General features: G+C 35.9%; 1 protein-coding gene across 7 annotated transcripts in view; it reads left to right on the top strand.

Moving 5' to 3' along the window:
- The window catches only part of ZFHX4 (zinc finger homeobox 4), a 196,298-nt gene that overhangs the window by 164,434 nt on the left and 4,027 nt on the right, over positions 1–27,837 (top strand). For 6 of the 7 annotated variants that reach the window (XM_060775507.2, XM_060775508.2, XM_060775509.2 and 3 more), the window contains exons 5-10: positions 1,507–1,629; positions 11,348–11,481; positions 12,703–12,903; positions 13,967–14,084; positions 16,584–21,953; positions 27,674–27,837. The exon at positions 27,674–27,837 is cut by the window's right edge and continues 4,027 nt beyond it. In XM_060775507.2, coding sequence (XP_060631490.2) covers positions 1,507–1,629; positions 11,348–11,481; positions 12,703–12,903; positions 13,967–14,084; positions 16,584–21,953; positions 27,674–27,837 — 6,110 coding nt within the window. The remainder of the gene's footprint in view (positions 1–1,506; positions 1,630–11,347; positions 11,482–12,702; positions 12,904–13,966; positions 14,085–16,583; positions 21,954–27,673) is intronic. The other variant, XM_060775510.2, reaches the window with a different exon arrangement.

The raw sequence follows: 27,837 nt of genomic DNA, 5'->3' as shown, positions 1-27,837 counted from the left end.
AAATAAATCAATGTAAAAGAGTTTGATCACTTTTTAAATGTGTAAGTTATAGGAAGAATTTTGTGTGTGTGTGTATGTGTGTGTGTTTTGGTTTTTTGTTTTTTGTTTTTGGTAGGTTGACATTGTTGATTCCAATTGTTTGCTTGTACGTACAGCTCCACTGCAGTCTAGGCAAGTAAAGCACTAAGTAGCAATTTTTCTGTGCTCAGCTGCTCCATATGACAGAGGATATTTCATTCTGCTGTCAGACTGTTATTAATAAAACATGGGGTGCGGAAGGGGCCACAATTTTCCCTTTCAATCACTGTAGCATTTACAATGAAAATTTTATGCAGTGTGTAATTTTCAGTTAATGCTTGACACTTAAAATGTCGGTAGTTGCATTTGGTTTGGTTCCTGAAGGGTTAATTGTATCATGTTCCCTGCGTAAAAGCTTTGCTTATCACAAGTGAATAGAGGAGAGTATGCAAATGCATGTCTGTGACCTTTTGCCTTTCCAGGGTTAATTTATATGGTCATTAAAGATTTTATGAAATTGAGCAGCCTGGTGTTTTGAATCCCATTTTACCTTCCTCTCCTAATTTATATAATTCCTACCTGAACTGGGGAATATGAGTTTCTCCCCTCCACCCCCTTTCCCCCTTTTTGTTTGTATTGCAATGAAAACAGCATGCTGTGCTGTAGGGAGTTACAAGTCTGGTTATCTGGCATTACTCAGATTGCTAAAATTCATTAAAATGTGACATCAGCACAGTCAGAGACAAATGATCTCAAGATGAAAAGGAACAGTAGGCCTTTCACGGATTAGTGCTACATGGCCCCAGCATAGAAGCTAACTGCATAAACAGATTAATCCACTAGTAGCAGCATAGCTAAGATTTACAGAATAATTAAATTGGGTTGAGTTACTGTGAAGATTTTCATGTAATCTAGCTGGTGTGAACATGTAAGTGAGGTGTGGGTAATGCCACTTTCTCAGTAGCAATATACCAAGTTGTGTCATGTACCCTGTGCAGTTTCTTCTGGAGTTGAAAAATTAGACTTCTCAGGGTTTGGATTTAACACAGCACTTACATACTGCAATTAAAAGGATATGCAAATTCAAATAGGATTTGTTTTGTGTGTATCTTTCTGCTTTCAAATATAATGTTACATGTGCCTTCATTTGTTCATATCTGAATTGTGTACTCTTCATATTGACACAAATTATTTATAGCCAATGAATAGGAAAGAAAAGATATCAGATCTGTTATATTGGTGTTTGCTATATGTTCTGTCAAATGAATGTTTGCAATTTCTGGGCTGAATCTGTAAATTTACAATTTATTAATAATTAATCTCTGATCTCTTTAAAGTGTCATTCTTTTTCACTTACTCTGTTCTGTTTCTTTTTTTTAAAAAAAACCCTCATTAAATTTAGTGCTGATCTTATTAAAGATCATGTTTACAACTGGTGTTGAATGCTCCCTAAGTTAGCTTCTTTTAATTTTTTATGCTCATTCGCAGAAGAACAAGTTGAAGATGCAGAAGGTTCTGCTAAAAGCTCATCAGTGTCTGTTGCTGATGATAAAGACACGCGTGAGAAAGAGAGAAATAATAGTGAAGGCAAAAAAACTAGTAAAGATCCGGGTAAGATGCTAGAATTTTGTCACTCTTTTAAAAATCTTATTAAGTAGTCTTTTATTTAAAGCCGTCTGGACATTCCTATTATTATCTACTGCATGTGTACTTTGCATGTGATTTCTATCAGTAGCCTCCCATTGACCTATTTTTAATCATAACCATCTGACAGCATAGATGCGGATAAGTTGAAGAATATTATAGGACGACTGGTGAGATTATTTTTTAATCAAATCAGTTTGTGTGCTTGTAATTTTTTAAGCGCCTTTCATTAATCTTAGCTGTACTTGTGATTCCTCTGATGGTATATTAATTTTTCATAAGCATAGGATTAGATGCCCCTTGAAAATTTTCCACTGTTTTCATTTTCTTCTTTGCAGCAATAAGAATGTAGGTGTGCTGCTGCTTCTTCCATCTCATCTTCTGTTCTTGATATATGATCAGTTGTATTCAGGAATTTTCTCTCTTCCTGGCTATTTATCTAGTATTGTTATATAATAATAATAATAATAATAATAATAATAATAATAATAATATAACTATATCTGTACACACACACAAATCCAGCGCAAAGGTTTACAGATGATTTGACCAAAGAAAGAGGAAATATAATTGAAAACGGATTATGAGTTGGATAATATTGATCTCTGGAAATTTTTGAGCCCTGTAATGAAAGCTACTGTTTTTGAAAACAAAACTCCTATGTCATGACATTTGCTTGTGCACAAACAAACCCAAGGCCAGCATCTGGCATGAATACACAAGGCTTTTTATGTGTTTGATTTGGCAAATGTGTGGCTTCATCTATGCTTTTTATGTATGAGATGGAAATCTATGGTCACAATGAATATTACATTGGCTACTTTTGCTGCACGCTATTCCTAGTTACATTATGCTGGACTCACTGAAGCAGAAGAAGTGCTGAAACAGGTTGAAGCCTATTAGTTTCAGGTAGTCATATATCTTGTCCTTGTATCCCACTGACAGCAGCATATAAAGGAGCTTGTATTCACCATAAAGACATTTAGTTATACAGAAAATAACATTTTACATGCAGGTTTCCTCAAAACTGAATTGGCCAGTTTTTGTAAAGATACTTTAAAATATTGCTCCCAATATATGAAGAATATATAAATGTTTTTTGGATTTTTTGCCAAATTCATTCATTTTGAAGAATATAATTCATTTTTTGTTGAGCTTATGGCATGTCTAGGTCAATAGTTATTGCTGATTAGAAACCTCAGTGTATTTTGCTTTTCAAATCAAGGTACTGAAGATTTATTTGTGGTAAAGCCTGGTATTACGATTTTTTGGAAGTACAGCCATCATGTAATTGGAAGGTGACATATGAAAGAGTACTGCTTTTTGGGCCATTGTGAAAGAGTACTAAAGAGACGAAACCATTACAAAACATTTGTTTAAATACACATGCTTTATCAAGCATACATTGTAATATGGTATATCCCAGAGACCTTTTCTACCTGGTTTGAAAAACAAACACCAAAACCCCTAAATACATATAATAAGTGAAAATGTTCATTGGTGAAAGGATTAAAAATTGAATCTTCAGAAGCAATATTGTACAGGAATTTTCAAGATCTCAGGAGAGTCAGATTGTGTAATATTTGATGATAACTTTTATAGACCAGCTTCTGTAGTTAAAAAAGAACAGTAATGTTTGTCTGTTTGTTTGTTTTTTGCATTTCATCTATTAATAATACATGCTAAAGACAAACATTTCTGGTTGCTCTTACAACAACATCATATTACACATTCTCAAATGTACCTTTTGAATCCTTTGATTGAATTTTTAAGTTAATTCTGTATATGAAACATTCCTTCCATGGTCTTAATTCTGAACACAGCTGACAACTATGCGTAATGACTGCATAACTACTTGTATATAATTGAATGTTAATTTGGGCTTCTCCTAAATGAAGTGTTGTGAAGTCTTGCCAAAGAAGTTCCATGAAAACCACTAAGCTAATCATTGCCTTAATAAGTTAGAACTTTAAAATGCTATCAACCCTCTTTAGCATAGAACCTATTAGAAAAGGGAGTATTAATGTGCTTAGTACCCAAATATTTATGTACACTGTTGTTCTGTGTTGCCTTCCTTATCTCAAACTGGGGTGTTCAAAAGGAGATTTGCCAATAAACAAGCTATGTTTGCTGAATATTCATTCAGAAAACAAGAGCTTTCTAATGCCTCATTTATATTTTCATTTAAATCTAGTGCCACTTTTGATTAATTATAATCCAAATTACAGCGACACAGTATAAGAATTAATATGGAATTTATCCAGATTAATACATTTGCATAGAAAATGTAATATATTTCTGACATGGCTAAGGGGAACATATTTAATAAGGTAGTAAATACAAGGAACAATGGAAATTCACCTTAATTGTTGTCATAAAAATTATTTAATTCTTTTCTGATTGGAAAGAATATTATACCAACTTTTATAATTGTAGACTTGTTATTGATTTGAATAACATAAAAATGTCAGAAATTATGTTCTATCTTTATCAAATTACTGGTTCATGAATAATTATATATTTATTTATAGGTTTCTCAGTACTTTATTGGATTAGTGTATATAATTTATTGTGCTAGCTTCCCTTATTAACACAACTTCTTTGCAACAATTCTTTTTAATTTAGAATTTTAAACATAAACTACAGATTGAGCATCCCTTATCTGGAATTCTTAAATTAGAAAAACTCCATAAATCAAAATTGTCCATAGGGAAGATAGTGACGCCTTTGCTTTTTGATGGTTCAGTGTCCACAAAATTATGCCCAAAATTATTTTTAAAATATTGTCGATAAAATTACCCTGAGGCTATGTATATAAGGTGTTTGTGAAACATAAATTACTGTTGTGCTTAGACTTGAGTCCCTTCTACAACATTATGTTTAAACAAGTATTACAAAATCCAAAACACATCCAGTCTCAAGTATTTCTGATGAGGGATACACAACCTTTGCTATAATTCAGCTGAACTTGGAATAATAATACTTGGTTTTTACAGGACAATCCTATAATGTTTAATTGCAAGTTCCTTAACTAAATGAGGATTATTCACTAGTAAGCATTAATATTAATAAATATTTATATGTTATTAAGTCTTTTTATTTAAATGTACTGTATTTTTATATTAATGTGTTGCTCAGAAACGAACAAGTTATGATATTCAGCAATTGAATGAAGGATGCTGTGTGCTTTATAAGATAGACACACACACACCAGCATTAGGTATGACAATTTATCAAGATATTTTCAATATGATGACCATTTCATATACCACAGTCCAAGGCAGTAGGTCATAATGTTTATATACTTTTTATGTCATGATTGGTCTATCACAGGTGTTGGAATAGTATGGCACAGTCTTGCCAAGTATAATGTTATCATGACACTTTCAGCCCAACTATGTCAATTCACTTGCAATACTGTAATCATGCCTCATCACACACAACATAACATGTATACATTTTGATTGGTTCCATATATGCATATAGCAGACACTAAGTGGTAGATAATATTTTAAATAATTGCCATCTATAACAAATACCTGCCTTGAATTGTCTATCAAATGTCTGGAAGGCACATATGTGATGTAGTGGAATATTCTCTATAGAAAAATCATGATTTGAATCCTTTTAAATTTTCCTGTAAAATAACACATTGTCAATTCTGTGAAATGTGGAAATGTCACATAAATCAGACTGTACCCTTTAAACTGCTGCTGTTTTGGCAATAGCTAGTCATGGAAACTCTTAACTTTGGCTCACTCTCTTCACGGAAAACTTGTAAAAACGCTAAATTCACCACAAAGGGAACTCACTAAACCTAATCAGTGTACTGCATTAGCCCTAATGAACATACTAATAGAGCATTACAGTAACTAACATATGTAATTTACATATCCTTCCCTTTTTATCTGTTCTCCTACTTTGTGTTTTGGATACAAAGTTTAGATATTATGTTACTGTCATCCAAAATGCATTGCCACATTCTACACCTTTTTCCTTAGAGTTTAATTACTTTTGAGATATTCTTGGGCAAACAAGTTGTACCCTTAACAAATCAAAAGATAGTAGCTATGGTCTTCTCTTGCTGGCAAGAAGTATCAACTGCTGACATGCATTCTAGACAAGATGTTCCTATCTCTTGGTCCATGCCTATGATGAAAATAATGCAGCATCATAGGCAAGGTACATAAATACAGTGCTTTGCAGAAGTATTGACCCCTCTTTGACTTTTCCACATTTATCATGTTTCAATAAATCTACTCTTTTGCTATGATATGCCTGCATCAATGGTGGTGTGACCTGGTCCTTTCAGAAGTCACATAGATAGTTGAATGGATTCTACCTGCATGCAGTATCAATTTCAGTTTATCCTAGATTAAATACCCGTTTTCCTAGAAGACCATAAAACCAATGAGCTATTTGAACGACTCCAGGATAAAGTTGTGCAGAAGCACCATTCAGTTATTGTTAACACTTCAACATTCTGTATAGTACTATTAAGTCCATTATTACAAAAGATATAGAATGTGTCTCATTCATGACTGTGCATAGTAAAGACAATTCCCCAAAAACTCAATTGACCAGGCAAAGAGGGCAATAGAGAAACAGCCTAGAAGCTCATGGTAACTCCAAAGGAGCTGGAAATATCTTAAGCCAACAGATGAGAGAATTATAATCCAGAACATCTCCCCAAAGCTGGGCTTGATGGAAGAGTGGTGAGGGAAAAAGCTTTTGATGAAACAAATCCATACCATAGCACATTTGAAGTGTGAAAAAGGTTTCCTGGTCTGATGAAACCCAAAGTCAGTGTTCTGACCTTGCTGCAAAATGCTAAGTGTTTCACAAAGCCAACAGTGCTTGTTTACCCATGAAGCATGGTGGTGGCAACATCATGCATTTGCTTACAAGAGACTGGCAAACTGATCAAGATAAAGGAATTCTAGTAGAAAATGCCTTTCACTCTGCAACACAGTGACCATAAACATGCAGCTAAAATATCACTAGAGAATCAGATCATGGATATGTTCATGATTTAGTTAAAGCCAATTGAAAATCTGTAGCAAAAGTTGAAATTGCTGTTCACCAACCTGACAAAACCGGAGCAATTTTCCCAAAAAGAATGGGTAAAAAAGGATTTAGATGCACAAAGCTAATACAGAAATATCCCAAAACACTTGCTGCTGAAATTGCTGCCCAGAGTGCTTCTACCTAGAATTGACTGTCAGCCAGGAATACACAACCAACCAACCACTGCCAGTTGTTTTTTTAAATATTTCACTGTGTGCCACTATAGAAAGTATTTTGCACTTTTTCAGTGTTGAATAGCTTGTGTATATCAAGTGGAACTCATGTCACTTGTTGATTTCAGTGCCAAGGAGCCTCTGGTGGTGCAATGGACTAAACCCTTGTGCCGGCAGGTCTGCTGACCAAATATGAGGAGAGGGGTGAGCTTCCGTCTGTCAGCTCCAGCTTCTCATGCAAGGACATGAGAGAAGCCTCCCACAAGATGGTAAAATATCCGGGTGTCCCCTGGGCAAAAAAAAGTGCCAAGTTGTAACAACCAAATATTGACAAATAAAAAAAAAGATGAATACTTCTGCGAAGCACATTTGTATTTATCAAGGGAACCACATCTCACACATACATCCCTTGGTCAACTATGATCTGAATCAGGTTTTAAAGTTAGCCAGGGATCACCTGGCTTTAATTCTAGAACTTTTGTTTCCTTGGAAGAATGCATGCTTTGCAAGGCATAGTACTGGCACCTGTTACTTCCAAACCTAACTACTGATCCAAATTATCTTACAGTTGCAGTATTGTGATGGTTATTTATTTTAGTGTGTCTCTCCTTCGTTTTCTGTTCCTCTTGTATTACATTACCACATTCATCTTTTAAAGGCAGGGAAAAGCAGTACAAGTGTTTTTTTTCCTGCTGAAAGTGCACATAAGGAATCTTTTTGATACTTGCATTGTGATGTAACTTTCATTGCTAGTCGATCTACCATAGAAACATCTCTGCAGAAGGGAATACTTGCAAGCACTTGTGATTTAACTACCCAAAAGAGGAGGAACCTGCCAAATAGATACAGTTCAAAAGTGGTAGGGATTAGTTATCATTTATGTACATCCCACTGTAGTATGCTTTGCAATGCTATACTTAGTTATATTCATATTTATTAACAATACATATGCCTTTAAGGAGGAAAATTTAGAAGTATACACTGTGATTCTGTTCAAATATATATACATTTTCATAATTGGTAGGACAGTGTAGAATTGCAATGTAGTATCCATATGCTTTTATTATAACTTTTTAATATTCTTATATATCTACATATAAGTGGGTTAGCTCAGAAAATACAAGCTAGTTCATGTAATTATGCTATAAAAACAAGGCATGGTATTATAAATCACTACATGTGTTTCCCTGAAATAGTGATGAAAGATAAAATAGGAAATGTATTTAATAGTACTTGTAAGCGTACTGTGTGATAATTCAAAGGCACTGATACAATGACTGTGATAGAGATACCTGCAGATATCAACAATTGTAAAAATCAAAACTGAAGTCTGAGGGTTGAGTTTTATAATGAGAATTTTTTTTTAAAAAATGGTATCTTGTAAACATGATTTCATTGACCAATCAACTGTCTTCAAGACTAACTCTTAATGGATACAATTAATAGCTTAGAAAGTGTATTTTCTTCAGAAATTCAGTAAATCCTATCTATAAATCCTGATAGCTCTTAGATATTTAAAACTAGTATACCTTTTCTGCATTCTGTAAGCATTTTTGCACTACACCAAAAAAACTCTTGCAAAGTAGGAAAATACTTCTGCTGAAATACATCATAAGGTACCACAGGACTCCTCCTCCCCAATTGCTTTTTATTCAGACACAAACTATCATGGCTATAAGAAAACCAAAAAAGTAAATATCCAGTGATACAAGTTGTGCGTTCCTTGTATGAAACTCCAAAATCCAATGTACTTCAAAATTGCTCGCATGAATGACTGACACAGTGATATCTTTGCTCTCTAATGGTTCAATGTATTCAAACTTTGTTTCATGTAGGAAATTATTCAAAATTTTGTCTACAAAGAGATTGTCATTCATAAGGTTTATATGAAAGACAAATTATTTTTATGCTTAGATTTGGATCCCATATCCAAGGTATCTTATGTATGTATGTATGTATGTATGTATGTAAATTATGTATGTATATGTATATGTTATGTTATGTATATCCAAAATAAAAAACCCATTTCAAATAAGGGATACTCAACCTGTAGCAGTTTGAAATAGGTCCACACTACTGTTGCCTTGATCTCTTAATGCCACGAAAACTGGTTAGATTGACAAAATTCATGTGGACTGAGTAGATAACAATTAGATTGGAAAAAATGTCAATAACCACCCTATATCCATATAGCACCTTAATGTTTTCCAGATAGAATAAGAGAGATATTCCTTGAAAATTGATGTCTAAGAAATGAGCAGTTAATTTCGCACAAGAAAGGGACATGTAGATCTTAAGAGAAGTTACTTTTCTGTTGCTAATAGAATTGACATTTTATTATCCTTCTTTACTTGCTCTTTGTCTCTAATCCTCACAATAAGGGGAGTGACCTCTGCTTGCATTGAAATCTCTCGATATCATTTAACTGAAAACATTTCAAACAAATGTGGTCCTATGACTCTAAAGTCTTCACCCTTTTCCTCCTGTATGATTTTTAACATTTTTGCCTGGTGAAGAAGTCAGTGAAGCTTTGAAAGCTTGCATAGGAAAATACACTTTGGAGTTGAACTAGTAAAGGTACTGCTGCTTGTGGATTTTGGATTTTGTTATACTTGGCTGCATGGCCAACAACAGTTACCCTTGAATATTTCCCATCAGATGCTATGTAAATGTCTTTTTAATCGACAACTTATTCTTGGCAATCATTTGTTTAGAGACACTTCGCAAGAGTGAAAGTAGGCATGTCTCTGACACTTTGCATGATCTTTTTATCTGGGCTTTGTGATTTGTCTTGTATGGGGAAATGTGATTTGGCATAAGAAGCCTTGAGTAATTTTGTTAGCAGACTGATCACACTACTTGTTTTGTGTTGTGTTTTGAAACATGATATAGCACCATTTGAATGAATTTCTTATAAAATATATTTCTGCATTTCAAAAGTGGCTATACAAAATACCTGTAGCAATTCCAAAATTTTTCTTCTCTCAACAACCTTTCAAATAGCCTCTCACTTTTCAGAGGCAGTGCTGTAAATACAAAATACAAAATGCTACATAGTTAAGAGTACCTGTTCATACCGTCTTTCAACCCACCCATTTTCTTTGTATTTTTACAAGTATTTTAAGGCTTTTTATTTCAGTAAAACAATAACCTTAGTTTAAAATTAAAGCTAGGCTATTAGACAATCGAGTACAATTGATTCATTTATTTGAGGTCTGTGTGGATTTTTAAAAATCAAAATAAATCTTCCAGCTCAGCATTCAGTAGATTACCCTTGAACAATATATTTATGTTGGGGTCTGATAGCAATCAATGGTTTAGCTTCATTGTATTTCAAGATACATTTGCACCCAGTTGTCCAGTGATAGTGTCCTCACCCTGGAAATAATTTAGTTGCAAATTGACCGGAAGATGGCGAAAATTGAAAGTTAAAATTAGAAATACTCATAATAAACAGCAGAAAAAAGGTCAGATGATGCCATGCTATGATGAGATTGGAATGGTTGGTAAATGAGGTTTTGTGTTTGTCGTGAGATATGTGACATGCCTGCTGTTGTAATATCCAGCCTAGCAAAAGAGATTATCTGGCAAATTGATGCTGGAAAGAATTTTCTTATGGACTGGGAAATTAGAATTGCACTCTTTTCTTTGATGTGTGCAATACTGGCAGTATTATGAGCTAGTACAGATTGAATATTAAATATATATTTGCTATGTACAGAAAAAATAGTTACAAATATTGTTGTTGCATTTAAGTACAGTATTTTGTTTTAGCTTCATAATGCAAACATCCAGTGCAACAAACATGTCTAGACTTTGCCTAAAATTAAATTTTATTTGTTCAAAAATCATACTTTCTCCTTTTAATGTGTTTTATATAGACCCAGTTGTGCTTAACGTAGGCCTATTGAAACCAGTGAGATTTCAAACAGGAGTGGCTTTTTATATTCTGTTAATTTCAATGAGTCTTCTCTAAATAGATTTATGCCAATTTTACTAAATGTAGTATAAAATACTGTCATTATTTAAGTTTTATTTGACTATCACAGTAATTATATTGCTTAGATATTTTAGAAAGAAAAATAATTTAGACTTGCATTTCAGGTTTTTGCAGAACAAATTGACTAAGAAAGCTGATTTCACTTAATGTAGTATAAAATTATATGCTGAAATACGAAAGAGAGCTAGCTATTGATTACTCTTTAGGGCATCATAAGGTTATCTAAACAAGAGTGAAGAGTACTTTTTAATGTATTTATAGAGTCTGCACTGCTTCAGAGATAAGTGTGCTGTCACCTTTGTACCTGTTCAATTTCAAAAATAGGTTTTCTTCCATGCGTAACCCTGCAGTATTTAAATTTACAGTGAGAGACCCTAAGAGGTCATAATCCATTTCAATAATGCTTCTATTTTTAATGTTTTCTTATACATTTTCTTGGAATCAGGAATAAGCACACCAGAAAAGGAACCCAAAGTCAACATTGCATCAGGGGAACAACCACTAATTCCAACTAAAGAAGAGGATGGTGCATCCAAAAAGCCCAAACTTTCTGAGGAAAATAAGTTTTGTCATGAACAGGTAAAATGTCAATGTGCCATTTTTTAATAGAGGGGAGGTAAACCTTTGCTATGTGAATTAGTTATATGTTAGATTATACCTTCCGCTATTGGCTAGCTATACATGTTTTGAAGACATGGCTTTGGGATCCAGCCTTTAATGAATAATACAGTGAAATAGATGGATTTAGAATTATGTGCAATGACTACCAGAATGGCCTGAACTATGATTGTGGATACCATGGTTTATAGTAGCAATTGTAATGTTTTAAATGTTGTAATGTTGTTTAATCTTGTTTTTCAATTTTTAATTGAAATGTTTATTTAATTTGTGTATTGGATGGATACTATTTTAAGGCATTGAATGATTGCCTATGCTGTAAGCCATCTTGAGTCCCTTCGGGGTCAAAACAGGTGGGATATAAATATAGTAAATAAATAACTAAAAATGGAGAAACACATTTAATATAAGAACAAAATTTGCATCCTAACATAGTAATACCATGAGTACATCAACTAATTCTTGAAACACTATCTGCTGATGCTATTTGTATGCTTGGTGACTAAAGAGTAATGACATGAGACCCAGAAAAGCAATCTGAGAGCTGGCATTATAAAAGTATTGTGAAGGGGACTTCACAGATTAAAATCAATTTCCCTGAAACTCAAGTTCTAAGTGAAAAATGTTCAGGTATTTTCACTCATACTGATATTTTCCCATTTCCACATTTCCTGCCATGCAAGGTAAGATACAGTATGATGTAACCCAGGGTGAACAATGTGCAGTTCTTCCAGATGTTATGCTTCAAATCCCAGTAGTCACAGCCAAGTAGCAAGGAATACTATCTAAAAGCATATAGAATCCTTTATGATTCTCACTGTAAACAGATGTCATGAATAAAACTTTTACAGTGCGGACAAGCTTGGGGAGTTCACCTTTGTGACAACAGAACTTCTTTTATTCTAAAGAATAGTCCACTTTGATTAGTAGCCGGTTTCTTCCATTCTTCAAAACTTGTCCTTGCTTAGGAAGTAGGGAGTAGTTGTGTGGAAGATAGAAGGGGATGTTCTTGAAATTAGAATAATAGCTCTGTTAATAGATCATTTTTCAGGATATTAGAGGCTAAGATACATTTATCTGGAGGAAAGTCCACTTGGAATTTACTTCTGTATAGACATGTATGAGATTGTGTTGTAAATCTGTTTTCTCTAATAGGTTGAATTTCTGTTGGATGTTTTTCAGTTTTACCAGTGCCCTTATTGTAACTACAATAGCAAGGACCCAAATCGTATCCAGATGCATGTCTTGTCACAGCATTCTATGCAGCCTGTTATCTGCTGTCCCCTCTGCCAAGATGTCCTGAGCAACAAAATGCATCTCCAGCTGCATTTAACTCATTTGCACAGTGTGGCACCTGACTGTGTGGAGAAACTACTTATGACAGTAAGTGTTTAAAATTCTGACTATGCATTACACATGTACATGGGCTTGAAGTGATGCTTAAAATATTCTGCCATCATAGCTAGAGACTTGGAACTTATGCTCCTGAGATCTCTTCCTATTTCTGCTAATAACTTAGTTCATCCTTTTGGCCTATTCACTTAACCCTAATTTTCAAAGACACAAGCTCTTATTAAAGACAGTCTTTGAAGATCAAGGTGCTCACCTCTGTGCTTCCATGCACATCCTAAACAGATCTATGACTGTCTTGTCCCACAGGGGAATTATTTTCCTTTATTTACCATTAATCATGTTCTAAGGACTAAAAGTACAAGACATTATTCTTTGTTGCTAATTTTAGCAGATGAAATAAATAGTAGTTAAGAAGACAAAAATGAAAAAAAAATCAGATATATTTCTTGAATAAAGGGCATGAAACCCATAATTTAGATACAGGAATAATCTTGTCTGTTTGTTTCTCTTAACTACTTATCATCAGAGAAGAGCAGATATAAATATGCTTAATAATAATAAATATATAAACAATATATGGTGACAGGAAAATTAAGATTGTACTCAAGAAACTACAAGCATTTTAGATAACTTTATATAATATGACTATATTGATTAGAATGTAAAATCACAGTATATTTGATATTCTTTCTTGTATTACTTATAACTTCATTTGAGACATATTCACTATATTTTGAACTATCACTTAAAAACAATATTAGAATCACAAAAAACTGCTTTTTACAAAGCTAAAATAAACCAGAATATCAGAAATACTTCACAGGGTTCTAATCACTAAAGATTACTTGGTAATTCAATGAGTGAACATTTTTACTGGATGTGAATGAAACGAAACTGGATTTACAGCCCACAGAAGTAATGACCTTGCATTGCTAGACACAGAAGTTGCTTCAACTGGCTCATAATTAGTGATCCACAGGCTTTCTAATGCTTCACCTTTGATCTGAATTACAGTATTAAGTTGTTGCTTGTTTCATTTTTTAAAAAAGGACTCTTGCTGAGTGCCGTGTCATTCATTTTTTTTTTTACAAAGGTTCCTGTACCAGATATGATGATGCCTAATAGTATGCTACTGCCAGCAGCAGCTTCAGATAAATCTGATTGTGACACCTCTGCAAGTCTGGCAGCTGAGGGATCTGAGAAATATTCAGGTATGTCAACAAAAGACTAGACCTGAAGAACTGAAATGTTATTGCCTTTGGGTGAGAATGTATATTTCCTATTGGGATAGGAGTAATCGGGGTTCTAAAGGAAAAGCATGCAGTATAATAAAAGGCAATCCCCCCCCCCCGATATTCATAAATGTAAGTGGGATCTGCAAGAAACTTAACATAGTGAAGGCCGTAAAGTGTTCCATGCACTCTATTCCAATGCACTCTCACTTAGGCATCATCCACACTGTCCATTTAATACAGTTTCAAACTGGCATAGAATAAAGTGATTTCACTGCACAGATGATTAAATTGGAATCCAGACCTGTATGGTGATTACATACACTATTAAGGACTTTCTTTTGCGCACTGGCTGCTGCAGTTTGAAGTTAGTTTTGAAGTGCATTAAATGATGAGTGTCAGTGGGTCCCAAACGTTTTGTTTTCAGTCTCCCCCCTCATGTAAACATTTCATTAAATGTCTTCTTCCTGTATCTCTTTTCTCGTCCACCAAAACATTTTATTAAACAACAATACATATCTTCCCTTTCTGGGTTTTTTGTTCTCCTTTTTTGTGCTTCCAAAAACCTGGATCTTTTGGTCTTCTAGAAAGCTCTTATTCCAGAAATGCAGATATTTGCACCTTGTAGTTGAGTGGTGGTGTTTAAATAAATAGGGACTGATATTGACATGTATGATAACCCTTGTATATAATATACTAGCTTGGGGACCCAGCGCTGCTCAGGTGATTTGAGAAAGGCATTGTTTATCTCTCCTCCAAGTTTAGTCTAGATACAATGTCAGCTGGGTTTAGTGCGTATGGGTGAGCTATAGTTCCCATATGCAAATGTCATCATCCGTGGTCAATCCTCCTCCAATCCACAATAGGATGTAGAGTGGGTTATGGGGTCTTTGTGTGCCAAGTTTGGTCTTTATCAGTCATTGGATGAGGGTCACTGTGGTCTCAGAATGTGAGTGAAGGTATTGCAAGTCCCATCATCCATGGTCTGCCCTCCTTCAAACAGCACCAGGATGTAGAGTGGGTCATGAGGGCTCAGTGTGCCAAGTTTGATCTTGATTGGTCATTGGATGAGGGTTGCAACGGTCTCGAGAAGTGAGTGGAGGAACTTCAAGTCCCATCATCCATTGTACATCCTCCTCCAAACTGCACCAGGATGTAGAGTGGGTCATGGGGGCTCTGTGCGCCAAGTTTGGTCTTGATCAGTCATTGGATGAGAGTCACAGCAGTCTCGGGAAGTGAGTGGAGGTACTTAAAGTCCCATCATCCATGGTCCAACCTCTTCCGAACTGCAGCAGGATGTAGAGTGGGGCATGGGAGCTCGGTGTGCCAAATTTGGTCTTTATCGGTGTTTGTTGGGAGCCACAGTGGTCTGTGGGAATTGAATGTTTGAAAGTACTACAAATACCACCATCCACTGTCCGTCTTCTCCCCCCCCCCCAAACCTCACCAGGACATTAAGGGGGTCATGGGGGTTATGTGTGCCAAGTTTGGTCCAGGTCTGTCACCCGTGCTGGCCACAGTGGCCTGTTAAAGTGACAGCCAATCAGAAAGCTGCCACATACACCTCCCTCCGTCCTCCCTACATCCGCCCTCCCTCCTCCACCTACAAACATTGGCTTTTATTATAGATATAGATAGATGGGACTGTACGTATGTTGGCAGTGCCAAATGAAGATCTAAGTCATATTAAGCACTTTCAACACTACCCAATTATATCTGACCCTTCAAAGTTTCCCCTCAGCCTATGTGTCCATGTACGGTAATGATCCACTCTGCATGCACAGGTTACATGCAAAGAAAAAACAGGCAGTTTAAAATAATTGCCATAAAATAACTTTCCAAGAAGGCCAGAAGGGTTTTAATTCAGTTGTAGAGTTCATATATAACGGATAAATTTACCAAGTTCAGTCCCCAGTATCTGAAGTTAACATAATTTTTAACAGATTTGTTTCCTTTGTAAATAAGAAAAGGTTTCTCTTTGTAATGGTTGGGCAATATATGTAAGAATTCATTTACAATCAGCATTAGGAGACCCAGAACTAGAAAATTTTGTCTGAATGCAAGATGTGTTCTTCTCACAGGAATCACCAGTTCATGGTATATAGATTGAGCCCTAGCCCCATCAGCCAATGTAGTTTTTACAAACAGGGTACAAATGTGTGTAAGTGTGCATGTGCTGATATATCTGAGTACAGGTTGAGCCTCAGTAGTTGATTTCTTTTGTGGAAACCAAAAGAGGAAGAGGTTTGCATTCATGCGTAGCAAACCATGTAAATAGGATCCTTGATTTTTCAGGATTCTTGTTCACATATAAAAGCCTCCGCATGAACAGGAAATTATGTTCCTCACATATGCTGTGTGGAGCTAGGCATTCCACTTCTTACATGTCAGGTGAGTTATGCAACTTAGGTATTCACATGCTACAGTGACTAAATGTTACTATTTTTCTCTCTCTCCCTTTTTAAAAAAATCAATCAGGTGAAAGTCTTCCAGATGAGAAGAATACCCCTGGTCTGGAGGAGCCAAAAACTGGAATGGAAATTAAAACAGAGGAACAGAAGCCACTCAAGGAATCTACTGAAATACCAGAATGGAACAAAAACAGCAGTAAAGATATAAAGAACATTGAATCACTGCCAGATCAGTTGAATGAACAGCAGAAGAGGCAGCAGCTTTCTGTTTCTGATCGCCATGTCTATAAATATCGTTGTAACCATTGTAGCTTGGCTTTTAAGACTATGCAGAAGCTTCAAATACATTCCCAATATCACGCTATCCGGGCTGCTACTATGTGTAGCCTTTGCCAACGTAGCTTCCGTACATTCCAGGCTTTAAAAAAACATTTGGAAGGAGGACACCCAGAACTCAATGAAGCTGAAATTCAGCAGTTGTGTGCGTCTTTACCTGTAAATGGTGACCTCTGGGCAGAAAGTGAAAGTATGGCACAAGATGAACATGCACTAGAGCACGATATAGAAAGAGAATACGAGATGGACCAGGAAGGTAAAGCAAGTCCTGTAGGAAGCGATAGTAGCTCCATTCCAGATGAAATGGGCTCAGAACCAAAGCGGACCTTACCTTTTAGAAAAGGGCCAAATTTTACTATGGAAAAATTTCTAGATCCTTCTCGCCCATATAAATGTACAGTGTGTAAAGAATCTTTTACTCAAAAGAACATTCTTTTGGTCCATTATAACTCAGTATCACATTTACATAAACTCAAAAAGGTGTTGCAGGAAGCATCCAGTCCTGTCCCACAAGAAGCTAACAGCAGCACTGACAACAAACCCTACAAATGCAGCATTTGTAATGTTTCTTATAGCCAAAGTTCTACACTGGAAATACATATGAGATCTGTGCTTCACCAAACTAAGGCAAGGGCTGCAAAACTAGAACCCAGCAGTAATGCAACAAGTGGAAATAGTATAGCAGGGAATGTTAATAGCCCCAGCCAAGGGATGGTAGATCCCATCAGCTTACCAGCAGTTAACAGCAAGGAAATCCATATAGATGCCAAAGAATTAAATAAAAAACAAGCTTCTGAATTGGTTTCTGCTCAACCTACTCATCATCTTCCCCAGTCACCAGCACAACTCCAGATGCAACTCCAGCATGAATTACAACAGCAAGCAGCTTTCTTTCAACCTCAGTTCTTAAATCCAGCATTTTTGCCTCATTTTCCTATGACACCAGAAGCATTATTGCAGTTTCAGCAGCCACAGTTTCTTTTTCCATTCTATATTCCTGGGACAGAATTCAGTTTGAGCCCAGACCTGGGTTTGCCAGGTTCTGCTGCATTTGGTATGCCAGGAATGGCAAGTATGGCAGGCTCACTGCTAGAAGACCTCAAACAGCAGATGCAAACTCAACATCATGTTGGTCAAACTCAATTGCAAATACTACAACAACAAGCACAACAGTATCAAGCTACACCACCTCAAATTCAGTCACAAAAGTCACAGCAGCAGCAAACAACTAAGTTAGTGAAAACAGAGCAGAATATTATTGTAAATACAGAGTGCCAGATTATGAAGGATACGCCATCCTATAAGGAATCAGAAGAGATTTCTGAAAAACAAGAAAAACCAAAGCAAGAATTCACAAATGATAGTGAAGGATTAAAAGAAAACAAAGATATGAAAAAACAGAAGTCATCAGAACCAACGATCCCACCACCTAGAATTGCTTCTGGGGCAAGAGGAAATGCAGCCAAGGCTTTGTTGGAAAACTTTGGCTTTGAGTTGGTTATTCAGTACAATGAGAATAGACAGAAAGTGCAGAAAAAAAATAAAACTGGTGATTGCGAAAATACAGACAAATTGGAATGTGCAGCATGCAGTAAATTATTTTCCAATATTCTTATATTAAAGAGCCATCAAGAACATGTTCATGGTCAGTTCTTTCCACATGGCGCACTAGAAAAGTTTGCCTGTCAGTACAGAGAGGCTTATGACAAGCTTTATCCTATTTCACCATCTTCTCCAGAACCACCACCACCTCCACCACCACCACCACCTCAACCTGCAACTCCTTCACAGTCTTCTTCATCCAACTCGGGAAAAATTCAAAGCATGACTCCTACTCCACTGCAAGCTCCACCACCAACACCACCTCCTCCACCTCCTCCACCACCACCTCCACCTCCACCACCACCTTCCGTGCCACCACCAGTACAGCTGCCAGTTTCATTGGATCTTCCACTTTTTCCTCCAATTATGATGCAGCCAGTGCAACATCCAGCATTGACTCCTCAGCTTGCTCTCCAGCTACCACCAATGGATGCTTTATCTGCAGATCTTACTCAGCTTTGTCAACAGCAGCTAGGATTAGATCCAAACTTCCTACGACATTCTCAATTTAAACGGCCACGTACTAGAATCACTGATGATCAATTAAAAATACTGCGGGCATATTTTGATATTAATAATTCTCCAAGTGAAGAACAAATTCAAGAAATGGCTGAAAAATCCGGCCTTTCCCAAAAAGTTATTAAACACTGGTTTCGAAATACCCTGTTTAAAGAACGACAAAGGAACAAGGATTCTCCATACAATTTTAGCAATCCTCCCATAACAGTTTTGGAAGATATAAGAATTGAACCACAGCCAAGTTCTTTAGAACATTACAAATCTGATTCAGCTTTCAGCAAGCGGTCATCTCGAACTAGATTTACTGACTACCAGCTAAGAGTTTTACAAGATTTTTTTGATACAAATGCCTATCCAAAAGATGATGAAATTGAGCAACTTTCAACTGTACTTAACCTAGCTACTCGAGTTATCGTTGTGTGGTTCCAAAATGCACGACAAAAGGCTCGCAAAACTTATGAGAATCAAGCTGAAACTAAAGATAACGAGAAGAGGGAACTCACCAATGAGAGGTACATTCGGACTAGCAATATGCAATATCAATGTAAAAAGTGTAATGTGGTTTTCCCTAGAATTTTTGACTTAATTACTCATCAGAAAAAATTGTGTTATAAAGATGAAGATGATGATATACAAGATGAAAGCCAAACAGAAGATTCAATGGATGCCACAGATCAAACATTGTACAAAAATTGCACTGTTTCTGGTCCATCTGACTCATCAAAAAGTACAGCTGTAACAACAGCAAGCTCTGGATCTGGTTGCAGTACTCCTTTAATGCCATCACCCAAACCTGAACCAGAAAAAGGCTCTCCTAAACCTGACTCATCAGAAAAACCAAAGCAAAATGATACTGTATCTAAGCAAGCAGAGACTCCCTCTCAAAGCAACAAACCAATGCAACCTGCAACAACATCCTCTTCTGAACCACAGTCCTCAGCTTCACAAACACAGCAACATAAACAATCCCAAATAGGAGGCAGACCACCTTCTGCATCACAAACTACACCTGTTCCTTCCAGCCCTTTAACAATCCCAATGACGTCTCTTCAGAACAGTCTACCTCCTCAGTTATTACAGTACCAGTGTGACCAGTGTACCGTTGCCTTTCCCACTTTAGAACTTTGGCAAGAACACCAGCACATGCATTTCCTAGCAGCTCAAAATCAGTTCCTTCATTCTCAATTTTTAGAAAGGCCTATGGATATGCCCTATATGATATTTGATCCTAATAGTCCTCTGATGACTGGACAGTTGCTGAGTAGTTCTTTAGCTCAGATGACACCACAAGTAGGTTCAGCACACTCAGCTCATCACACTGCTTCAATTTCTGGCTCACTTAAACGAAAGCTGGATGATAAAGATGACAACAACTGTAGTGAAAAAGAAGGTGGAAATAGTGGTGAAGACCAGCACAGGGATAAGCGACTGAGAACTACAATCACTCCAGAGCAATTGGAAATTCTCTATGAAAAATACCTTTTAGATTCCAATCCTACCAGGAAAATGCTAGATCATATTGCACGTGAAGTTGGCCTCAAAAAGAGGGTGGTACAAGTCTGGTTTCAGAATACAAGAGCCCGAGAAAGAAAAGGACAGTTCCGTGCAGTCGGTCCAGCTCAGTCACATAAAAGATGTCCCTTTTGCCGAGCACTGTTTAAAGCAAAATCTGCTTTAGAAAGTCACATTCGCAGTCGGCACTGGAATGAAGGAAAACAAGCAGGTTATAGTTTGCCACCAAGTCCTTTGATAGGCAATGAAGAAGAAGGAGAGAGCCCACAAAAATACACATTTTTTGACTATTCATCATTAACATTAACAAAGATTGATTTGTCAAGTGAAAATGAATTAGCTTCTACGGTCTCAACTCCTGTTAGCAAAACGGCAGAAATGTCTCCAAAACACCTTTTAAGTCCTTCTTTCAAAGCAGAATGCAATGAAGATATTGAGAATCTGAATATTGCACCTGTTGATGCTGGGTTTGATCAGAATAAAACTGACTTTGATGAAACTTCATCAATTAATACCGCAATTAGTGATGCTACAACAGATGAGGGAAACAATGAAATGGAAAATATGACTAGTAGTTCTGGAGATGTGAAATCTACATCATCTCCTAAGGAGCCAAAAAATACTCTAAATGACAATTTGCCAAAAAACACAAACATGCCTAATATGGAGAACAGTGATGATAAGTTTCTATTCTCCCTGACTAGCCCGTCAATACATTTCAGTGATAAAGACGGTGAACAAGACCAAAGTTTTTATATTACTGATGATCCTGATGATAATGCTGATCGCAGTGAAACATCAAGCATAGCTGATCCAAGTTCACCTAACCCATTTGGAGCAAGTTTTAAATCTAAAAGCACTGAGCGACTTGGTCACAAAAGATTTCGAACACAAATGAGTAATCTACAGCTTAAGGTCTTGAAGGCTTGCTTTAGTGATTATCGGACTCCAACCATGCAAGAATGCGAAATGCTAGGGAATGAAATTGGCCTGCCCAAGCGTGTGGTTCAGGTTTGGTTTCAGAATGCTCGAGCAAAAGAAAAAAAGTTCAAAATTAACATAGGGAAGCCATTCATGATCAATCAGAATGCAACTGATGGATCAAGACCAGAGTGTTCTTTGTGTGGAGTGAAATATTCCGCACGTTTGTCCATCAGAGACCATATCTTTTCTAAACAACATATTACAAAAGTGCGAGAAACTCTGGGAAGTCAGCTGGACCGGGAAAAAGATTACTTAGCTCCTACAACTGTTAGACAGCTGATGGCACAGCAAGAACTGGATCGTATAAAGAAGGCTACAGATGTTCTAGGGTTAACAGTACAGCAGCCAGGCATGATGGACAGCAGCTCGCTTCATGGAATCAGTTTGCCAGCAGCCTACCCAGGACTTCCTGGCCTCCCTCCAGTTCTCCTACCTGGAATGAATGGCCCATCTTCCTTACCTGGATTTCCTCAAAGTTCAAACAGTAAGTACATTGGAAGAGTGGAGAAAAGTGTTGTTCTTGCTGAGATAGGATATTTTAGCTGTTAGAATATTTGTTTTTCCCCCTATCAATTCTATGGCTTTTAGAATGATAATTGCTTGAATCCAGAACCTTCCATTTTAGATGAAAGAGCATCTTCCATCTATAGAAGTTCTGAACCAGTGGAATATTTCATCTGGCACAATGGAGTGGAGGTGGTCATAATTAATTTCCCACTTATCTTACAATCCACTTTGCCTCCTCTAAATTTGCTCTAGATGATTTGATGGGAGGTTTCCTGAAAACCTCAAAGAGAAGACTGATCTGTCATCTCCCCCCCCCCTCTGCTTTCCCCCTCCTTCTGGAAGCCCCCCTCAGGAAATGCTTCTGCTGGCAAGGGAATAGTCTGGGTTTAATCTGTATTTATAAAGTTTTGGATTAATCAAAACTTTATGAACAAGTTTTCCAGGCAAGAAAAAATGTATCATCTATTCAACAAATCAGATCATAAATTTCACTACATTAACAATTGTGTCTATTGTTTTTATACAATTTCAGTGCCCAAAAATAGCTTTAAAACTTGCCACGCGATCCTATACATGCCTGCTAAAAAGTCTGCCTCACTAAGCTCAATAGAATTTACAGACAGATTGCTATCTTCTCAAATATTTTGGAAATCCTTGCTGCCATTTAAAGCAGTTTACATCTTGGAAGCATGCTGGAGACTGGAACTGAGACAAATGCAAATATCCAGTCAAGGGGTACTGTTCTGTTCAGTTAAGGTTGGAATTAATAAATAAATCTAATTAACATTAGCTAATTCGCTTTATATGATCATACATTCTTGATCTCAGTCCTACTGTGGAACACTGCTGGCTATTTTCCATTCATAAAATGCTGTGCCCTGCACAGAAAATGCTGCTTTCTGCACAAAACTACAACATGGGAGCTTTGTGCATAACAGATCATGAGCTGAGAATATTCTCATCAGTACAGGAATATTCCCATTAGGGTTTCTTAACACTCAAAAAACATGTTTGTTGACTGGTTTTGATATATTTTTGAATATTATTTTCATCCCTATCACAAAAGTTTCAGACCAGCACTGACACTAACTGGAGAAAATTTAATTTCCTTGGTAATTTTGATGATGTTGCTGTTGTTTGTTGTTTATGCTTTGATTTTATTGCTGTAATATGTTGTCCGGGCTTGGCCCTATGTAAGCCGCTTCGAGTCCCCACTGGGGAGATGGTGGCGGGGTATAAATAAAGTTTGTTGTTGTTGTTGTTGTTGTTGTTGTTGTTGTTGTTGTTATTTTCTTGGTAACTTCAGTAACTTATAGCATTGCCTATAGCCCTCATCTTAAGCAGACTCACCAGTTGTCTCTTGAATATAGCCTAGAAACCCTTAGACTGGTCTCATGGAGAAATGGCCTTCTGTCTAAAAAGAGCAGTGAAACCTCTTGCAACATCCAGAACAACTCCAGAACCTTCCTCAGATGCCTGGTATTGCCCTAAGAAGCTTTGTAACCCTTTCTTGGCACTGAAGAGATAAGAATCAAAAGTTGCTAGAATATTAGGAACAAAGGACAGAATTCTTATATTACTTTTTGCTCACTGAAAGCTATTTATTGTCTTTATCCATACTCTTCAAGCACAGTTAGTTTTGTGTTGATGTGTCAGGAATGAATCCAAATCCATAAGCTGTTCTACTTTTCAGTTTACAATTACATTTATAATAATAATAATAATAATAATAATTATTATTATTATTATTATTATTATTATTATACCCCACTTTATCTCCCCAAAGGGGATTCATAATTTGCTCACAGTCATTTTGTCAGTTAAAACTGCTGGCCATCTGGAAATGAGGCTGAGGCAAATGGTTTGTTCTGTATATAAGCAAAAGTGTCATTGCTTGCAGGTTATTTCTAGATAACTGACCATATGAACCAGCATACTCAGATACCATATCTTCAGATCATTAATGCAGTAACATTATCTAAGAGGTATTTAGTTAAGAAGGCTAAGACACCTGATGCAGCTAATCTTTGTATATAAAATGCAAAGATCTATCTTGAGAGGTATCCTTCTTCCATATGCTAAATATCCCCCATTCTGTCTTTCTTACCCTGAAAAAAAATGTTCTTAATGGCTCTTAATGGAATAGTGGAAGTGAAAGGAAAAAAGCAGATTATATTAATCTTTCATTAGTGAAAAGTACTCCACATCAAAAGTTCTTTAATATATGCTCAGTGCTGATATGCTTCATATCTTATTAACCCACTTTTAACATCTCCTTGTTTTGCTAGGGGCAGCAATTCACATCTGTGTTTGATGCAAAAGTATCTACTTGTAGCCACCCTTTTTTTAGTTGATCTTGGTTGTAATCCTCTAACTAGTTCATTAACCTTGTAAAATGTTTCACTATATGTTAAATTCCTGCTCCCAATAGGTTTTCTACATTTGTATTTAAAGCATGATATATGGCACGCTGAATTCATAATCATGTTTATATGACATCTTTATAATTACAACAAAGAATTCATCAAGTTATCTTTGAGTACATTATTCTCATACAATTAGTTATTTGCATAAATGTTTCCAGCATTAGAAAAGATGTTTTTATTAAGAGAGATGAGCTCTATTTTGCAGGTGCCCAAAAGGGCTCCGAATTTTGTATTTAACTGACATATGTAAGTAATGAAGCAGACTCTTATGCCACAATACATTTATTAGTCTTAGATATGCTATAAGACATCGTAGCAGAATGGCCAAAAACTTTATTATAGTGTTTACTTTTAAAATATATCTGATTCTGTGCATGTCAAGCCACAATTATGCTTCTCTGAATTTGGTGGAATCTGCTTCCTAACAAGTGGGTTTTGGATTACAGCCTTAACTTTTCTTGTGAATTTTCCAATATATGCCCATCACTAAAAATCTCTGGAAGTTGGTTCAACTGGGATCCAAAATGGAGAATTCTCAAAATGTGATAAATTATTAGAAGTTTCACTGAAGTGACCAAGAAAATACCACAAAACAAATCAATCCATAGTAACCATATTAACACATTCATGGGGATATTAGGAATTAAACACTAGAGTAAAATTCTCTATAATATGTTACCATTGTATAATGTTTTGGATGTGAATGTTGTTTCCATATTTACTGAAATGTTTGAGTGAACCAACAATAGTAAGATTTAGATGAGAATGAAATTCCACTAAAATATATTATAGGGATTCTTGGGTTTTTTTTATTAAAAAAAATTATTATAGTGCTTTTATTAGAACTCAGACTAATTTTAATCTTTAACATCTATTGGGATATTAGTTCTTCACCTTTAACAATACACTGTCACCCTTTTGTAACAGCTTGGTCACAAATACATTATATCTTTTCAGCTAAAAATATAGACTGTCCATATCACACATACTTCATAGAAACCACACCCATCCTGTGTAGATGTTATACTAAATAAAGATAGTGCTAACAAAAGCCATTCCAACTTGTTTTAGAATCTATAAAATTCTTAACAGTATATTTGAGCTTGCCATTAAATAAAAATAATGGTTCTGTGATAAACATTAAATGGTTGTCTTGTTAAATCTGATAGCCACTTCTTCTGAATTCTAATTGCTTTATCCTAAGTAATGCTAAGCACCTGGATATTGATGATTTAAGCACCATTCAAGCCCACTCAATTAGTACTTCCATGTAACTAATACACATCTATCCTGTAGAGCCTAGGGTTATCACTCTTATCCTCTTACACATGCACTGATCCTAGAGGGTGCTTTAAGCCTACCATCCTTTCAAGACAGTTTCTCAGCTCTGGCAACTTTATTTTTCCCTGCAAGCAACCTCTTAAAATTCCTTTTTCTCCAGTGTGGAGGTCAATTACATATCACAGGGACTGCTTTTCAGTAGTTGACTATAATAGACATTGTCCCTATCTGGTATTTGAAGAGTAACAAGAAATTATTTGTCCTTATTCCTACTCTGTACATAGATGTGCCAAACAGGAACACTACACAATTACATTTATTTCTCTATAAATAGTATGTTTTAAGATAATAATAGCCTTTACATTGTTGTTCTCTCTCTTTCTCTCTCCCATCCACTCATTTGTGCACATATGTATCCCAATCCTATGTGTTTTTACTTTGCAGTAAGATGATTGAATTGCCAGATTATTGGTTTTTTTTTTAATTGGAGTATTTATACTCTGGCTCTCAGCCAAAAAGACTCCCAGAATGTCTTAAACATTGCTAATTTATCAATTTGCATGGCCACCTTAGAGAGCAATTCAAAACTCACATCACTGCAGGATATTACTACAACATAGTAAAGTAACATCCTTCTCAACTTGATTATGTGACTCTGATCATAATTTGCACCCTCATTTATTTTTTTAAATGGGGTGAAGATTTGTAGTTGTTTGTTGACAATAGTGAAGATTGGAAGCCAAAGGGATACTTAAACAGAGAATCCTCAATTGTACAATGGCATAGTTATTTATTTATTTATTTATTTATTTATTTATTTCACAATACTTGTACCCAGTCCATTTCACTCCGATGGAGACTCAAGGCGGCCTTACAACCAGCAGCAATTTGATGCCCAACAAACAAATTCCAAAAATAACAAATACAGTTAAAACAGCAATAGAACATAAATTATTAAAACAGCAATTAACATCATGCATATTCAAAGCTGGGTCATTGCTTAAATAAATAAGATAGATAAATTTACTGACCCTTATATTTTTCTATGTTATATTTTCCCGTTTCTATTAGGCCAGAGATCTTACTTTGTTAGATGTATAATTAGTAGCATAATTACTGAATTCCTCAAATGAAGAAACAGTGCTGTATAATCACAGAGGCAAAATTTAAAAATGGTTTAAAAGTAGAACAAAAGTCAGATGCCCACAAAGCATCACTGCTAGATATGCACATTCTTCCAAAGATGATATGTTTTCTGTAGCATTATCATTAGTAGAGACAACTACATTTAATTTGCTACTGAATCCCTTCAAATGTTAGATTGAAATACATCTTATACTCCCATGCTCGTTACGACTTAGATGTGAAGTGTGTCGTTTATCTAAATAGTCAGGCCGTCCTTGTTGAAAAATATCCTGAAATTAGATATACATATATAAAAACTGATCCGTAAATAACAATGTAATCAGCTGAAAGGCAGATGGTTGAAAAACTAAACTAATTCAATATGTTGAAAGCTCTAAATAATATTAAGTACATTGACTCTGAAAACATTCCATATGGACTGGATTTGATATATTTGCTGATTTCATGTATATATCATATACCAAAAATATATGGGTATCATGTTACTTCATGCAGTGAAGATAGCAGTACTTACTGGAATATAAAGTATTTGAAGTGCTTCTTCTGCAAGTATCAGTACTTCTCACAATAGGTCTGTAAAAATGGCTGGCTGGGAAATACAGGGGCCGAGGTAATACCAGAATGGATTATTACAACCTTTTTGTTAAATTGGGCTGCAGAGTTCTCAACACAGAATGCATACAAATACAGGTATACACACAAAAATTACATTTTATAAACTGATAATATTAGAATATTGAACTTCTTAATTTCTTCTTTATTTGTAAGTATTAAGATGTTTCTAATTGTCAATGTTTTGAAATTGCGAACACTTACAACAATTGTATTTCTGTTGTATTTCCAGCTCTAACATCTCCCAGTGCAAGCATGCTTGGGTTTCCTACTTCAGCTACTTCGTCTCCTGCCCTTTCTCTCAGCAGTGCCCCTTCCAAACCTTTGCTGCAGACTCCACCTCCACCTCCACCACCTCCTACATCCTCTTTGTCAGGACAGCAGACAGAGCAACAA

This window comes from Anolis sagrei, chromosome 4 (genome assembly GCF_037176765.1).
Source record: "Anolis sagrei isolate rAnoSag1 chromosome 4, rAnoSag1.mat, whole genome shotgun sequence".
NCBI classification, from domain to species: domain Eukaryota; kingdom Metazoa; phylum Chordata; class Lepidosauria; order Squamata; family Dactyloidae; genus Anolis; species Anolis sagrei.
The sequence above is the reverse complement of the archived record's forward strand: the minus strand, read 5'-3'. Positions and strand labels throughout refer to the sequence as shown.